The sequence below is a fragment of the Chanos chanos genome, chromosome 8 (genome assembly GCF_902362185.1).
Source record: "Chanos chanos chromosome 8, fChaCha1.1, whole genome shotgun sequence".
Classification (NCBI taxonomy): Eukaryota; Metazoa; Chordata; class Actinopteri; order Gonorynchiformes; family Chanidae; genus Chanos; species Chanos chanos.
This window is the reverse complement of record NC_044502.1, coordinates 4,262,312-4,278,343: the sequence shown is the minus strand read 5'-3', so window position 1 is coordinate 4,278,343 and position 16,032 is coordinate 4,262,312. Positions and strand designations below refer to the sequence as shown.

General features: G+C 37.2%; 3 protein-coding genes across 3 annotated transcripts; all 3 read right to left on the bottom strand.

Moving 5' to 3' along the window:
- Nucleotides 1–585: 585 nt before the first annotated feature.
- LOC115818406 (uncharacterized) lies at nt 586–3,165 on the bottom strand. The gene is made up of 4 exons (XM_030781770.1): nt 2,817–3,165; nt 2,245–2,525; nt 740–836; nt 586–632 (listed from the first exon to the last, which is right to left on the bottom strand). Exons 1-4 carry the CDS (start codon nt 3,163–3,165, stop codon nt 586–588), a joined length of 774 nt encoding a protein of 257 aa, XP_030637630.1.
- A 99-nt stretch (nt 3,166–3,264) lies between these two features.
- Nucleotides 3,265–4,513, bottom strand: LOC115818405 (T-lymphocyte surface antigen Ly-9-like). The gene is made up of 3 exons (XM_030781769.1): nt 4,495–4,513; nt 3,836–4,162; nt 3,265–3,593 (listed from the first exon to the last, which is right to left on the bottom strand). Exons 1-3 carry the CDS (start codon nt 4,511–4,513, stop codon nt 3,265–3,267), a joined length of 675 nt encoding a protein of 224 aa, XP_030637629.1.
- Nucleotides 4,514–10,924: 6,411 nt separating this feature from the next.
- LOC115818403 (uncharacterized) lies at nt 10,925–14,280 on the bottom strand. The gene is made up of 5 exons (XM_030781768.1): nt 14,220–14,280; nt 12,053–12,397; nt 11,716–11,797; nt 11,483–11,589; nt 10,925–10,941 (listed from the first exon to the last, which is right to left on the bottom strand). Exons 1-5 carry the CDS (start codon nt 14,278–14,280, stop codon nt 10,925–10,927), a joined length of 612 nt encoding a protein of 203 aa, XP_030637628.1.
- Nucleotides 14,281–16,032: the final 1,752 nt, after the last annotated feature.

The window sequence follows — 16,032 nt, the reverse complement described above, 5'->3', positions numbered from 1 at the left end:
TTTTAGCAGGCATGGGATTGGTTACCAGGCGGCCAATGTCAATGCCCGTTCTAGATGGATTTTGAATTAATGAAACCAATGTCCGTTTTCTGAACAAGCTCACTTAATATATGATTTGGTTTGAACGTGTCATGTTTTTTGGGAATGTAGTTCTTTTTTTGTCCATGTGGGGTCCTCAGTCTTAGTTTTGGTTCCTGTTTAGTTCATTATTGTTGTATTGTTTGCACCTGTGTCTTGTTCTGTCTGTCTATTTAAGTCTTCTGTTCTGTTCAGTTCTTTGTTCTGTCTTGAGTTGTTACCCTGTGTGCAATTCCTGATCAAGCCCGCTAGTAAGCTCTGTGTATTTTTGTGTGTTTTCTTGGATTGTCTCCTGTTGCTGACCCTCTGTTTTTGCCTGTGTTTTGGACTAAGATTCTGCCTGCCGTCTTCTCTGGATTTGATGCTGGATATCTCTGCTTACTGGTTTTGACTTCTGCCTGGAATTGTTTACTGATTTTTGTCTGACTCCCTTGGATGCCCCAATTTACCTATAAAAGGAACCACCTAACTGAATGACTTTTGCCTTGCTTTCTGTATTTGGGTCTTTCACTTGGTGGCACCAAGGTAAAGCTCTGGGCTTCCATGCCAGAGCCCTGGGTTTGATTCCCAGGTCAATCGTTACAGAACGAGGAGTTTCTTGAGGAAAAAAAAAACATATTTTTACCGAGCATATTTTCACAGTAAAATATGTTTCTCGTACCTAATACCAGTATCAAAATATCTAGTATGCTCTGCTCCAAACCTTTTGATGCCTGTCCATACCTGGCAAAGGTGGAACACATGTTGGAGGTGATAGACTGTAATAGAGAGGAGAAATCACCCCACATTAAAACTGTGCTGGTTACACACACACACAAAAAAAGTTGAAGCCAACTTGCTTTCATGACTAAGCAACCGTGAACAATTCTCAACTCTGACTGACTGATAGACAGAGACAGCAATAGTTAATCTGTACATCTATTCGTTCCTCGTTTCTACCAAAAACATTACACCTTTTTTGCAGCTTTTACACTTGATAACTGAATTTCTTCCATTCTAGTGTGTCCATCAGCTCTTAAGAGCTACTCTCCACAGAAATGATCTAATTTTCATTGGTTTAACATTTCACAGTAAAATGTGATTGGTGACTTATTGATATGTATGAATGACTTGTTTACACTGGGGTGTAAGAGAATTTGAGAGTGAGAATTGGGTAATGTGAAATAGCAGCCTCCAGTGGACAAAGTGTGTATTTGCAATTATGTCAGAAACTGACATTTTTAAATAAGAGGAAGAATTAGTGTCACAATACTTTTAATTGTGCTGAGAATAAGTGTTGAAGAGATACTACCAAAGGTAAATATCAAAATGTCTTGCCCTTTTTTTCAACCCAATACACAAGATAGTTCACATTTACATTATGTATTTATGTATTTATTTATTTATTATGCAATTTCATCAAAAGAAACTTCCAAATGAGGCAAAATGTAAAATATGTGAAATACTTATAGCATGTAAAACACGTAAAAAATGAAAACATGTTAAAAAAATCTTATTTCATTTAAGTTTATTGATTATTTGTGTGGGCATGGTTAACATCATGTCTGCTGTCCCATTAAGTTTTCTCATGGTTTGAACATTAGTTTCCTGCTGCTGTAGTCCTGTGGTCCTGATTGTGGCATATTGAGGACAGTGAATCTGCAGGCTGTTTTGAAAGACAAATTACACAATACATTAACGCATATATTGATGAAAATATGTAAACACAGGTTTGATATTGACTGACTTTTTTTTTTTGGTGTGCGCATTCTAGTGTAATTAGTCATATAAGCAAGGGGATCTGTCTGTTCTCTAGTCCAGTATGTGAAACATTACAACTGAAAAAAAAATACAATTACAACTGATTAAATATTATAAACCAAGATATAGTAATACATTTTGACAACATTATCATGTCTGTATTTTTGATGTGATAAAAGCAGATAGTGTCATTCCAGAAATTTAATAAAATTTTTCTAGTGTAATGACCTGGACAATGTAAAAAAGTATTACGGCATTCCATCCTTATGACATGATTTGTTGTGTACTGCTGTGTTTGCATTATTTTCAGGTATCAGCTTATCTTTGTGATCAACTCATAGCCCACATGTTTTTCATACATCATTGTATGCACATGAATCATAGAGTATTTAATATCCTACCTCTCCATCTAGTGACATGTCTGACTGATGTCTGTATCTCCTTTCCTTTAGTCAGCTGGCATCTCCACTCTCTCTGATTGTCTTGGTCCTGGAGCTCCACAGTCAGACTGATGTTACACTGAGACAAGTGTGAGATTTTGACTGTGGGGGTGTTCTGTAGATCAGCACCTGTCTCATTCACCCAGCTCAGTCTCAGTCTTTCAGTCCTGACTAGATCATTACATGTTGTGAATTTATGATGCAGGGAGCAGTAGAGAGTCACAGTTGTGCCTGACCTCATCTCAGTCTGTTTGAGGGATGAGCTGACTACAAGAAATGAAAGATCACAATGAAATAAATGGAACTGGTGGTTCTGAGTTTGACTGAGGGGTTGGTTTAATGACATGTCATTAAACACGTTCTACATTAAAAGTATTCCCATATACAAGAATGATGAAAAAGACGTTGATTAAATCTTATATAAAGAAAATACTTTAAAACCTTCATGTAGGTTTTATTAGGGCTTGTAAAGAACCCTGTTGTCAATCAAAAATTCATTTTGATTTTAAAGTTACACTGAAGTCACTGTTTTCTCATATTTCATAGAAAAATACTCACTCTTAAGAACAGTCAGATGAACAGAGTAATCCACTCCAGTTTGATCTCCACCTTCATGTAGAAACTGTCGACAGGTGTAGAGTCCAGCACCTCGAGCTTTGACTTTATGAATGTTCAGAGAGCAGTCAGACCCCACACTCAGTCTGTCAGCTCTCTCTGTGTTCTCTGATTTGATTTTCCCATGACCAACCAATTCAATAATGCCAGAGGTTTTGTTGTTATAGATCCATGTAGTTGAGGAGCAGTTCTGATAAACCACATTTTTACAGGGCAGAGTGACGTTCTCTCCATAAGTGGAGAACATAGTGATGTTAAATGCACCCACACCTGAGAGGATGATGAATATCATTTACAACTTTAAGGAAAATCTTCATTCCATTTTAAGGCAGCAGTTTATCGCTGTGATTAATTCATATATGTATTTTATACGTCTGTGCATTCACATGAATCATACAGTACTGGATGTCCTACCTCTCCATCTAGTGACATGGCTGACTGAGGTCTGTATCTCCTTTCCCTTTGTCAGCTGGCATCTCCACTCTCTCTTATTGTCTTGGTCCTGGAGCTCCACAGTCAGACTGATGTTACACTCAGACAAGTGTGAGATTGTGACTGTGGAGGTGTTCTGTAGATCAGCACCTGTCTCACTCACCCAGCTGAGTCTCAGTCTTTCAGTCCTGGCCAGATAATTACATGTTGTGAATCTATAGTGCAGGGAGCAGTAGAGAGTCACAGTTCTGCCCGACCTGATCTCAGTCTGTTTGAGGGATGAGCTGACTACAAGAAATGAAAGATCACAGTAAACTGAATGAAATTGTTGGCTTTGGGTTTGATTTAATATTTTTGTTTAATAAAAGGTCATTAAACATATTTATACATCGAGATTATGCTGATTAAATCTCATGTGAAAAATGTTGCAAAGCCTTGTAAAGGACCCTGTTCTCATTCAAACATAATTTTTTAATTTCAAAGTTACACTGAAGTCACTGTGTTCTTGTAATTCATAGAGAAATACTCACTCTTGAGAACAGTCAGATGAACAGAGTAATCCACTCCAGTTTGATCTGCACCTTCATATAGAAACTGTCGACAGGTGTAGAGTCCAGCATCTCGAACTTTGACTTTATGAATGTTCAGAGAGCAGTCAGACCCCACACTCAGTCTGTCACCTCTGTCTGTGTTCTCTCTTCTGATTTTCCCATGACTAACCATTTCAATAGTAACAGAAGTCTTGTTGTTATAGAGCCATGTAGTTGAGGAGCAGTCCTGATAAATCACATTTTTACAGGGCAGAGTGACGTTCTCTCCATAAGTGGAGAACACAGTGATGTCAAATCCACTCACACCTGAGAGAATTATGAATGTCTGTTACTTTTTTTTATTAAATAAAATTTTTAGGTACCAGTTTATCTCTGCGATCAATTCACATATATTTTTTTATACATCTATGTATCCATACAGTATATTGACTATTAGCCATCACTAACTGACACTGGTGCTAAGCGGACATTATGTCGTAATAGCATAAATTTATGAACATTCTAGCTACTGCATTACTTATTATGCCATCCTCATCTGTCAAAACAAAATGGCTCTTTAATCTGAACGAAACTGCGTCTCATTGTCAGAGACACTTTTATTTCCGATTCAAGTCACATAAAGTTAGAGTTGACCTTACCTGTAAGGAGAACCGTCATAACAATCAGACAATGCAAAAATAGCAGTGTGTGGTCTGCCATGGTGCCTCTCTGTACCCTGTAATAAACGTGAAAAAGATGTTGTCTCTTTTTATAGGGATTTCGTGTATTTTGAAACTTCCTCATTGTGGCCTAATCCAAAACTACCTTTGTAATTTACAGAGGACATATTGCTGTCTAAGCGTGTGGGAGCTCTGGGGTCAGTTTTTGTTAGTCTTTAATATTTCACAGTGACACAGTACCATTGTGGTTACATTAAATTTGTACTTTTTGTGGTAGCCTTTCAATCAGGGTGGCATGACTGAATAGAACAATAAAGATTCAATAATGTATGTGTGAAATACTGTTATGTTGTGTGGTCTGTGGTTAAGGGGTGTGGTGAGTTTATTGATTAGACACCCCCTACTCCCCAAAAAAAAAAAAATTCCATGATCTCAGCCACCAACACAAACAGTGAGCATCTGGTCTTTTTAACCTTATATGGACAATATTAGATACAAGCTATGATCTTCTGCTAATATTATTACTCACTTACTGTTTTCAGCTTTGGTCCACAACAAACAAGTACACCCACCACCACCTGTTCACATGTCCAGCTCTGTTTTCAAATTCCCTCAAAACCAGCATCAGAGTCATTAAGATCACTAGGGACCATGAGGCTGAAGTTTTAGCCTTGGATGGATGAGTAGTCATCTGTCATCTATATCTTTGTGAATGAGTTCTTGATGTTACCACTGACTTGTTTGGACTTTGAATGGCAGTACCTGGTTAGCTAAAGCTATCAGTTCACATTGCTATGTTTTAGACTTTGGATGCTGGTCCCTGGAGTGAATGTGCTGAGATCAGTATGGAAAAGCCAGTCAAACTCAAGACAGATGTCAGCCTCTTACCATTGTTAAAACTCAATGATTTGGTGTAGTTTCCTATTAAACAAATTATTGAATCATTTAATACCTTCTCTGGTGTTGTCAACCTTCAGCAGGACAAAGGAGTGAATCAAAGGAGTCTGTTAGTTGTTCAAACTATGGGGAACAGAAATGCAAGAGAACTGGTCACTACTAACCAGACATGAAAAGACGATCAAAAAGCACGGTGGTTTCCTGGTAGCTTATCTAACACAACATCTGACAGACTAAAAAAAGAAAAATCTCGTTGCATATGCAAGGGTGGAAAAAGTCCAACAAAGTAATGACTCATTTCCCCAATGAGTTGGTACTCCAGGCAATACCAGGGCGTATATGACTGTCCTGTTTAGGGCAGACTGTCATCAGGACTGGTCTCTGATAGGGAAGGAGAGGAGATGTTGTCATTGGTGGAGCTGGTTGTCCAAGACTGAGCAGAGCCTTTTGTAGAGTAACTCATAAAGGGAAGAGATGATCTGGGCTGCATTAACAGTAAGAGATTATACAGGCTGCAGCGTAAGACACCAGTCACAGCTCTAGAGGGTACCAGCAAAGTAACTGCCATGAACTTTACAGAAGTTACATTGGTTGATTGGTTGGTGTAATTAATGTACTTTTTTTTAATTTTGATATCATGTGCCTTTGATATCACATCCTGTTGATGAACCTGTACTTGATAGAATAACAAGAATGTGTATATATACATATATATATGTGTGTGTGTGTGTGTGTGTGTGTGTGTGTGTGTGTGTGGTGTGTGTGTGTGTGTATGTATGTTTATAAGCTTTTGTTATCAGTTTAATCTTTTTTAAGCCAGCTAAGCAGAACATGTTGCATCTAGTGCCTCCTAAGGACAAAAGAATGGAAAAATATTAATAAAGAAAAGGATTCTTTAACTGCCACATGTCTCTAATTGTGAACCTGAGAGTCTCTGCTAATTGTGAACCTGATGAGTCTCTGCTTGTTACTGACACTAATCTTACAGCTGGTGAAGGAGATGAGAGAACAAGGAAAAATGAGAACAGGAAATGACAAGGACTTCACAGAGTTCTTCAGTCAGTCTACTTTAAATAAACCATAAATAGTCTAATGTGTGAGCCAGACATTTTAATTCTGTAATTGTTTCTCACAGTAGTCATTATTAATCAGTCATTTTCTGAATATTTAATACACACAATACACAAAGCACAACATCATGAAGGAGAGGTATAAATGTGTGAATTTTTAAAGACACATTGTGCTGTAAATACCATCTTTTTTCTCTCTCTTATGCAATATTCAAGTGTAACAACCTCGTCGCCTCCCTCGCTGGTTTCAACAATTCGGTACTCACTGGTTTACTAATCACTGGTCTGATCACTCTAATCCTGCACACCTGCCCTCACTTTGGATGCCCCTCTTTATTTAAACCCCTCTGTTTTACCGGTCAGACGCAAAGTCAACACCTTCCATGTGTTTCCTAAGCCTTCTCTTTATTGTGAAGCTTGTGATGCTACTCAGTGTCCTGGAGCCCCTATCACCACAACCGAGAGTTTTGAATGTTCATTGTTTCCTGTTTGACTTTCGTCTTGGTCCCCTGTTAACCCATTTTGTAGCTTTGTTCTGGTCCCCTGGTAACCCAGTTTGCACAATACTTCATTAAAAGAGCTTTGTTACTCCGCACTTGTGTCCTCCTCCATGGTCCATCAAGTCATGGTTATGCTCATATCAGAGACACATTTTAAAAGAAATGACACACTTTTGATGACATTTGAACTTTATTATGCCTCTAAAGAAAGGCTAGCATATGGAAGAAAATCACACAACAGGAAGTCTCACCAAGCTCTCTAGTTTTTCTTTTCTTTTCTTTCATGTTTTTCTTTTTCCCCCTCTTGTTAGTGGACAACAGTTTTAATTGACAAACACAAAGAAAAACTGTGGGGATCTATTAGTATGGGAACATTTCATTGTTCTGTCTGAACTTTTTGTAATGAATGGATAGCAAATGGGTCGAGAATATGGAATGCTCCAAGAGAGATTTTTGTTTTAGCTTGACAGCTTGATAGAAACTAGGAAAGGTACAACATGCATTGCTGGTTATGCTATACACAGCTCTTAATAAAAAGATTGTTTGATAACTTTCCAGTATGATTGCAGACTTTGCACAATCATACAACCATGGTCTTTGTGGTTGAAATGACATGAAGTATTTTACAGTATTAAGTATTTCATTTAAAATCTCCTCATGTTTAAATCTGTTTATTAACTGTAGCATAAAGGTTACTGGGGTCAGCTGATCCTCTGTCCTGCTGCTGTAGTCCAGTGGAGGCCACTGTAGCATAGGTCACTGTATCTGCAGTCTGGTTACAAGATCACAAAAGTTATGAAATTGCTCACCTTAAAGAAAACATTATAAAATACTAAGATATTCACTCACATTCTTTTTAGAGGATGAAGATCCATTGCTGACAACAGTAACCTCAGCATAGGTAACACTGTCAGGTCTCTGTTCCTGTATAACATTAAAAAAAAAACATTTTGAAACCGATTTCCTTGTGAAAAATCATATAAAAAAAGACAAGTATTTCATTGAGGTGGACTTTAACAGGTTGGACTTTAAAGTTGCGTTTTTGTTTTGCTTTTTTACACTTATCGTCTTGACTTTCTTTTTTAAATACTCAGTTTTAGTTTTGTGACTATATTTGCGTAATTTTGCCCAGGTTGTTTTATGTCTCAGAAGTAATATGAAATGTCTGGATTTAATAAATTGATATTGATCCCTTACCACCAGTTAACGCAGTTGATTGGAGTAGCATTAATATTAAGCGCTGCATGTAACAGAATTATAGTCAATCTCATTTCATTCACTCACATTAAAATCACTGGAAGGCACTTCGACTGAATGATTCACTGTGTCATATGTCACTGTGTCTTCATTCTGACCCTTAAAACAAATCATTGTCAAATTGAGCAATATTTATCACAATATCAAAATACAGAGATACTGTCGTCTGTGCATAATCATATAATAGCAATCAGTATTACATTGTAATATCTGTGTACAGATACGCTCTGTATAAACAATTAAGTAAAATTAAGACGCGGGGGGGGGGGGGGTTGTGTCATCATAACTCACTCTGGATTTTTGAGTCCACCTCCAGATTTCTGAAATTTAATTCAGCAAAATTCTCAGTCAGAGTTTAACTGATGTCACAGTATCCTCTATTCACATGTGTAGAATGTGTAAACAAAAGACTAAATATCAATACATCAGCTGACTTTTACAGAGCTATTGTTATGTACACACTTTTGTTAACTTATTAGATTGTGCTGTGTAAAATAAACACTTTGGAATTTCCCTGCCATGCAAAAATGGAAGAAAGCGTTCTTCCCAAACAATAAATATTGTAGAATTGGTCATCGGTCAGAAAACGTACTTTGTCTTCTCTTATAAACCAGCAGGAGAAGAAAAACAAGAATCAGGAAACCCATTCCAGCAGCCAGAGCAGGGACCAAAGGATCTGCTATATGAGAGAGAGAGCGAGAGAGAGAGAGAGAGGTTATAAGAAGAAGAAGAAGAAGACAAAGAAGAAGAAGAAAATGAAGAAGAAGAAAAGAGTTGGGGAAATTCAAATGGTAAAAAAAGAGGAATAGGTAATGACTGAAAAAAAAAAAACAGTTTTCCGTGTCCATATACACTACAGCATAAATTCACTTGTGTAGGCCATTCTTTGCTAACGATTCACTTAGGTAAATATTTCAAATGTTAAAGAAATTTGTCATGTGTGTAGTCTGATGCTGATAGGCTCACTGAAGAAGATGTATCACAATGTGTTGTGAATGAATTGCAGTGTGATTTCCCCACAGCAGAATTTCTCAGAAGTATTCAGAAAAGAGACCTTTCCACTAATAACACAGTCATTGACTGAATCTTATGCTCTCTCTTATCAAACAAAACTTATTACAAGTGATACTGAGTATTTTTTGCATAACTCAGGTGGAGTCTAAGTAGTGATGATAAAGAAATGGCTTTCATACGTGCAGTGGATGATGTTGATGAGTTGTCTGATGTTGGTGAGTTGTCTGAAGGAGAAATAGATGGTTTCACTGAAGAGCAAGAATCCCACACAGGATTGTGATGTTGGGAATGAACCCACAGGAGCATTTTCATGATTTGTTGTGTATATAAAGAAGGAAAAACACTTTGTAATTTCTCTGCCAATCTGATTGACCCCTGATTTTGTACAAACAAGAATTATATCTAGCAGTTGTAGCAATGAGAATCATTCACAAAAAATAGATTCATATTAAGAGCATACAATCTATTTATGAGTAATTATACATGTCCAAACATATATTCATTTGATTATAGCAATTAGTACAGTACTGCAGACTTTGCAAAGCAAACATGAAAAATACATAAATGTATTAATATATGGCCTAAAACACATGCTACAAAACAGAGACTGTTATAAATGAGTTTAAGTGAGCATATATATAATAAAGAAACAAGCAGAGATGTTAACATATTTGTCTTTTCTGGAGGAGCAAAAGTTGTGGTATGTTTTCTGTGACACTCTGTGGTCAGTCCTTTCCCATCTTTAGATATATGCATGAGAAAAAAAAGTTCATTACACAGTACAATAAACTTTGATTGCTGGGACGTGTTGTGTACATGTTTGTCTTCGTGTGTGTTCATGTTCATGTTCGTATTTGTGTTTGTGTGTGAAGAAGAAGAAGAAGGAGACAAACAACAACGACAACAACAACAACAACAACAACAGGAATGAGGATAATCATCAAGATCAAACAGTACTGAAAAACAATTTTTTGTGTGTGTCCATATGCACTACAATGTAAATTCACTTGAGTAGGCCGTTCTTTGCCAACAACTTTGTCAAATCAGGTAAATAGTTTAAATGTTAGAGAAGTATTTGTCATGCGTGTATAGTCTGATGTTGATGGGCTCACTGAAGAGCATTGTTGTGAATTCCCTCCCTCCCCCAAAATTAGTTTCGATTGTGTTACATGTGCTAAAAAAAAAAAAAAGATAATGTTGAAGAAAATAATTTGGAATCTGATCGTTACTTGATCCAAAAATTGTTCTGGTCAATTTGGAGCTCAGAACAGTATTCAAAAAACAAATCTTCCAACTAATAACATAAGTTTCCCTCTTATCAACAAACTATCACTTGTAACAAGTTGTGTATTTTATAGTGATGATAAAGAAATGGTTTTCATACGTGCAGTGGGTGATGTTGGTGAATGATGTTGGGGATTAACCCACAGAGGCATTTACATGTTTTGTTGTGTATGTAAAGAAAGAAAAACACTTTGTAATTTCTTTGCCAATCTGGTTGACATCTGATTTTTTATGAAAAAGAATTACATCTAGCGACTCTGACAATAATTCACAAAATGGATTCATTTTATGAGCATACAATCTATTTATGAGCAATTCTACATGACCAAACATATAATCCTTTGATTATAACAACTAGTAAAGTACTGTTCTTATGTAGTATAATAGTCATCCAGAGCAATTCACTGAAGCCAGAGTAAAATTAACACTGAGAGAGTGTGAGTTTCTGGAGTTTCTGTGTTTATTTGAATCAGTCGTGTTTGTTTCAGCTGAATCTACCATGACGGTCTTGTGTATGTGTTTGACACTAATCACACAGTTAAAGTTCAGTACACTCAGGGTATTGAGAGACTTTGCAAACCACACAGGGAAAATACAGAAATGTATTACTGTAGGGCCTATTGCACATGCTAAAAAACAAAGACTGTTTCAAATGAGTTTAAGTGCGCATATATGAAAATAATGAACAGAAATGTCAACATACTTGTCTTTTTTGGAGGAGCAGTAGTTGTTGTATGTTTTCTGTGACACTTCCTGGTCAGTCCCTTCCCATCTTTAGATATGTGCATGAGAAAAAAAAAGTTCAGTGCACAGTACATTAAACAGTATAATAAATTTTGATTGCTGTGACATGTGCTCATACTTGTCTACATCTGTGTGTGTGTGTGTGTCTGTGTGTGTGTCCGCGTATGTGTGTGTAAAATAATGACTACATTAACATCCTACCTGTCCATCTGGGGCCCAGGCAGATTGAGGTCTCTGTCTCCTTTCCCTTAGTCAGCTGGCATCTCCACTCACTCTTATTGTCTTGGTCCTGGAGCTCCACAGTCAGACTAATGTTACACTGAGACACGTGTGTGATTTTGACTGTGGAGGTGTTCTGTAGATCAGCACCTGTCTCATTCACCCAGCTCAGTCTCAGTCTTTCAGTCCTGACTAGATCATCACACTGTGTGTACTGTGAGTACTGTGAGTGCAGGGAGCAGTAGAGAGTCACAGTTTTGCCAGTCTGTATCTCAGTCTGTTTGAGGGATGGGTGGACTACAGCAGAAAAGCGGAAGATGACAATGCATTGTTCCACATTTTTCATGTTTCATGTGTGAAACTGAATAAATCATTACTGTGAGACTTCACATTTTTCACCAGTAAAATAACATAAGAGACAGATATGATGATGTTATGAAGTCTTTATATACTGTATTATGAGTATTTTTGTCTAACCCTTTTTTAATAATCTCTGATTTCTAAATAACACTGTGAGAATGGTGTTCTCATAATTCACAGAGAAATACTCACTCCTGAGGACAGTCAGGAGAACAGAGTAATCCACTCCAGTTTGACCTGCACCTTCATGTAGAAACTGTCGATAGGTGTAGAGTCCAGCATCTCGAGCTTTGACTTTATGAATGTTCAGAGAGCAGTCAGACCCCACACTCAGTCTGTCAGCTCTCTCTGTGTTCTCTGATTTGATTTTCCCCTGACCAACCAGTTCAATAGAGCCAGAGGTTTTGTTGTTATAGATCCATGTAGTTGAGGAGCAGTTCTGATAAACCACATTTTTACAGGGCAGAGTGATGTTCTGTCCATAACTGGAGAACACAGTGATGTCAAATCCACCCACACCTGAGAGGAGGATGAATACTCGGTGACATTTACATGCATTTCATATGTTCATATAATATCTTCAATTCATTATTGAAATATGTACCATTTTATTAGCTAATTCTTCCTTTTAGTGCTTCTGACTTGTAAAAACACATTTTTATCAAAATCACCGAGTCTACTAAGACTTTTGAATCAATTACAGATTCTTCATCCACGGGTCTGTGTTATCAGATCTGATTGACCAAATGCTTTGTTTGTTAATCATTGTGTGCACGTATTTATTTGAATATATACCTGTGCAAAGTGTTATGCTTGTTGTCAGTACTGAACTGGTCCTTGTTTCCTAGTTTTCCTTGTAAATCTGTTAACCTTGTTCCTTGTGAGTCTGTTTCCCTGTTAACCTTGTTAGCCTGTTCACTTTGTTTAGCTCTCTTCCCTCTTCTCTCTTTTGACACCCAGTGTATTGACTTTGGCTTGCTTTTGACTTTGACTTTGATTTTGTCTAGACCCCAGTAGCCAGGTTATTGTGTACCAGTCCCTGTCTCTTGACTGACTATGGTTAGGAAAATGATTTGGATTACAGTAAAGATTGCCTGCACTTGTGTCCAGTCTCCCCTCAGTTTTGTGACAGTGTACAAGGACTCAATGTGAGAGCATTTCCCACAGCCATATCATGAAAGCAGTTCTAAATTTGCTGATATTAAACTCTATTCTTCTCTTCGGGAGATCAGTTTCATTTTGATATGTAATATGTGAATTCATTTTTAATGTAGATATGAACATATCTGAAAGTGAAGATGGCCTGGTCGCCACTCCATTCCTAATAAAACCTAACTATGTCATTACAATGATGCTCATGTTTTAGTCCATATTTTCATCACACATACATTCATTCCAACGGCTCCTGTATCAAGATTTAAAAGAAATGTTAAAAAAAAAAAAGAATCCTCACTGTTTTCTTTGAGTTACTGATCAAAACCCTAATGCAGAGTCACACTGTCTCTATGACAGAGGAACGCAGTCATACCAAATCTTCTCACAACAGAGAGAGCAATGAACAAGATTTTCAGGGAATATGTTTATGTTATTTAATGTTGTCAGTTTAATGTTGTCACTTTAATTGATTACTAATTGACGAAAAGTCTCTAATCTGAACAACACAGCTTTGCAGAACACAGACCACTGAGCTTTCTAATTTAAATTTTCAAACTGGAAAATGACCATTATAAACAAAATATAGCATTCATCCACAGATTAGCAATTATATGAATCTCAGTCATTTCTGGAGACAAATTACTTGATTCATTCTTGTAAAGTAAAATCTTAAATGAACGTTGCTGCTTCACATTCACATTGGGAAGTGTCCACGTGGAGAGATGGCTTGTTTCTCATCTCTTACACCTTTTGTTAGCAAATTACCAGAGAATAAGTTTCATGGCCTTTTAAAGCACTCCAGTGTTCACATAGGTAAGTCTGTATCACTCGAACACAATACATGATTCTTTGGTTCTCTCCATTTGCAATAACTTATAATTTTCCATTGACCTCAGTCACTGGTGCTGTGTCTTTGACACCTATCAGAACTAGGGTTCAGACCCACAGTCTCCATAGTCTTAACCAACTTGGCTTGAGACCACACATCAAATTCTACAGTGTTAAATCTACTCTGAGAGAGTTCATTTTAGCACTGTGCTGGATTTCATCTTCTTCCATTCTTTGCAGTGTTAATTGAACACTTCCTAAAGTGTTAACAATACAACTCAGATGTAGTGTTAAAATAATTCTTTGCATCGTTAAAAATTAACACCCCTTTACTTGCCTATTATGTCTAAGGGTTGTGGAAAAGTGATCAATTTACCTGTAATGAAGAGAGTTGTGTTGATCAGCCTAAGTAAAAACAGCAGTTTATGGTCTGTCATGGTGTCTGTCTGAACTCTCTAATGAACATGAGAGAGCAACTGTCTCTTTAAATGTTGAATGTTCTGTGGTTTGTAACTTCCTCAACAGGAAGAGAGAAAATGATCACTTTACATTGCATGAAGATCTGTTGCTTTCTGCATGTATGAAAAAGCAACAGATAGTGTCATTCCATGCCTAATTTTACGATCAGGACAACATGACAGATTCATAAATTAATGCAGATTCAGTGATGGATATATGAAACGCTGGAGTGTTGTGTTCTCTGCAGTGGTTAGTTGCTGACCACCGACGCCATTTGTAACCCACAGCAATGGAACATGTCTGTTGATTTACAGAAGTATCTGGTCCATTTAACTCCGCATAGCTTTTAATAGTGAGGGGCTGTGATGCTGTGGTGAGAGGAGTGCTAGTTGTTAGTTTCTCAGAAAGGTCTCAGTATGTAAACAGTACATAAACATGTTTCTCTGAAAAAACACACACAAAGCCAAACTCCCACCAACTTCCCCTACAAACCTACATCAGAGACCATAAGCTGAATGCAGACTGAAGACTGACATCGTATGCATGGAACTCCATCAGTTCAATGTGGTTTTCAAATATGGTTACTTTAATAATTTGGTTGATATAGCTGATTGAACTGATGGGTCAATGGCACTAAACCAATAATTAGATTTTAGTCTGTCTTTTGTCTCATCATTGTCCCATGATCATCAGTAAGACTGAATGACTTTATCCAGATGCCAGGTGATTTGACATCATTCAAATGTGTGTGGTGTAAAAAAAAACATATAACTATTCTAATGATTCTGCTCCACTGAAAGACATTAACAGGTTGGTTTCATGATTAAGCAACTAAAAAACACTCCTCAGCTCTGTGACTGACTGACAGACAGAAGAAATGTTGTAGAGTTCCTGCTCTCTGAACATTAACATAGTTAATACATGAGACATTTTTATTTGACACCATTCTAATTGAAATTTTGATAAGAAACATTTCAAAACTGAAAAAGAGGCTTCGAACGCAGACTTTGTTGCATATAAAAGAAAAAGTTAAACATTTCCGTTTTTTTCCTGTCCCTGATTCTGCTCTATAAGGTTGTAGTCTCCAGTTTGAGGAACTGGTTACGAAATGCAAGTCAAGAACAGATCACTGTCATTAGACTAATGTAATCTTTGCTCAAAGTGTTTGAAGGGAAAATTTACATTAAAATGAACATTCTGTTATTTGAAAAAAGGAAAACTTGATAGCATTTGAAAGTTCCTTTGGCCGCTTAAATCCTGTATTTTGTAATGACAGTGAGTTGAATGTTGGTGTGTTTTCCACTGTCCATTCAGACTGTGGTTTGTAACTTCCCCAATGTGATCTGACTGAATACTAGAACTTTAGGTTCCAGTCAGATCTGTTGGTTTCTGCATGTATGAGAGTGCTGAGGTCAGTGCTGATGATTCATAAATAGACACCTTTGTAGTTTCATTCCATATGTGGTTTTATAATTAGGACAACCTGACAGATGAGTGAGGCAAAGATGTCTGTTTAAATGAAGAGGGTGTGTTTATTTACTGGGGCACCCACAGTTAAGTTTTCCCACGGAGTGAGGCAAAGATGTCTGTTGTGAGGGGCACCCACAGTTAAGTTTTCCCACGGAGTGAGGCAAAGTTTCTGCTGTGTTTAATCCTGTATGACTGACAGTAGGGAGGAGCTGTGATGTTGTGGTGAACTGAAGATGCAGCTTGTAAGTTTGTCACAAATA